This window comes from Nestor notabilis, unplaced genomic scaffold, assembly GCF_000696875.1.
Source record: "Nestor notabilis isolate BGI_N333 unplaced genomic scaffold, ASM69687v1 scaffold30103, whole genome shotgun sequence".
In the NCBI taxonomy this organism is placed as follows: domain Eukaryota; kingdom Metazoa; phylum Chordata; class Aves; order Psittaciformes; family Psittacidae; genus Nestor; species Nestor notabilis.
In genome coordinates, this window is record NW_009921043.1 from 5031 (window position 1) to 6704 (window position 1674).

The 1674-nt window shown below is 60.6% G+C and overlaps 1 protein-coding gene across 1 annotated transcript in view; it reads right to left on the reverse strand.

The window, feature by feature from the left end:
• Positions 1 to 1342, reverse strand: part of SNX17 (sorting nexin 17) — a gene marked incomplete at its 5' end in the record, with an annotated part of 4821 nt that extends 3479 nt beyond the window's left edge. The window contains 4 exons of the mRNA XM_010010973.1: positions 18 to 128; positions 289 to 345; positions 660 to 788; positions 1166 to 1342. Coding sequence (XP_010009275.1) covers positions 18 to 128; positions 289 to 345; positions 660 to 788; positions 1166 to 1342 — 474 coding nt within the window. The remainder of the gene's footprint in view (positions 1 to 17; positions 129 to 288; positions 346 to 659; positions 789 to 1165) is intronic.
• Between the last annotated feature and the right edge of the window lie 332 nt (positions 1343 to 1674).

The following is a 1674-nucleotide window of genomic DNA, read 5'->3' on the forward strand; positions in this document are numbered from 1 at the left end:
CACAAGAACTTTGGCACCTCAAGGACATCTTCTGTCTGGTCCGAGGTAAGGATGGTGACCTTGACCTTCTGGCCATTGGAAAGCAGCACTTCCAGCACCACCTCCTCTGTGGGTATCTGCTGCGTCTCCTGGAGAGAGAAACAGCACTAGCACCGCAGCCCCTCCACTGCTGACCACCCTCACGGTCTGAGGGCCCCAGCTCGCACTGCCTGGCCCCGGCAGTCAGCACTCACCCCCATGCAAGCTGCCCCAGCAGCCCACCACCTCCAGCAGCTCCTGCACCCTCACCTGCTGGGCTTTGCGCAGGAAGCTGTTGAAGGTCTCACTCCCTCCAAGTGTCGGGTCCTGCCAAAAAAACAGGGGGTCAGCTATTATGCAGGGAGTGGCAGGGACCTCCTGCAATGCCTGTCTGCTCTGCAGCCACTCAGAGTTTGCACCCAGAGTATGCACATGCTGCGTGTAGGGCATGCACATGGGCACCCATGGACATCCCGCAGGTGGAGGCACCAGAGGTCTCCACTTCTGCAAGGGCTGATGTCCAGTGGACAAGGCCAGCTAATACCAGAGCGAGTACGAAGATGGGCTACAGCAAGCAGTGCTGAGAGGAGGGTGCAGGTAGTGCCCCAGTGCCCTGAGTGACCAAGCAGGGGGCAGCCTACCCTGAGCTTACCCGCCTGCATGTATTTCTCCAGCTGTTCCCGTCGTTGCTCCACCTCTGCTGGGGTGAGTGTGAAGATCTTCTTTGGGGGAAAGGCTGGGACCACATTAGCGCCATACTCTTTCCTTAACTGGGAAGAGAGCAGAGTGCCATGACAGCCCACAGGGAGATGGTGGGTACTCTGACCTCCACACCACAGCTGATTTCCAGGGCCCTGGCAAGGGGAGTTTACAAGAACCCAGCCAGGACATCACGGGGCAGGAGAAAAGGCCTGTACCCAATGCCAAGGAACAGAACAATCCCCTGCCCAGCTCCATCAGCAGCACACACCAGCTCACAGCCAGCACAGCACCCAACACTGTGGCTCTCACATGGTGCTGTCCTGCAGCACCCAACAGCAGCCCACGGGACCCAGCACCCTGCCTGCCAAAACCACAGCAGGCACCACAGTGCTGCCCACAGGATGGGTGGCAGCAGCTCCCACCACCACTGGGGGTGGCTCCCTACCTGCTCATGCAGCCCCAAGAGCTGGCTGTAACGCACTCGGCAGTGCAACACCCCATTCACGTGGATGTTGTAGGCCTGTGGGGAGAGACACCAGTTAGACACCAGAATCCACCAGATCCACAGGCTAACCCAGGACGAAGCCCTGGCAGGCCCACAGCCCAGGAGGAGGCGATGCTCCTGAGGACACCACTGAGGGGCAAATGCGGCATCCCCAGCCTTCCCCTCCTGGCAGCAGAGCTCAGTCCCCGTCCTGGGAAGCACCAGGACCCACCTTTTCCCCTCACATGCCATGTGCCAGGCTGGGAACCACTGCAGGAGCTGTGTTTGCCTTGCAGGCACCAGCCCCAGCCCAGAGGCACTGATCCCAGCATCATGCTGCCCACTACCTGGACCCCCTCCAGAGGCTGCCCTGGAGCACACAGGTCAGCAGCACTTCCCCTGCTGGGCTAGGGCCCTCTCCGGCTCTCAGGGGCAGCACCCCAATGGAGGTGGACACATACCGCAACAAG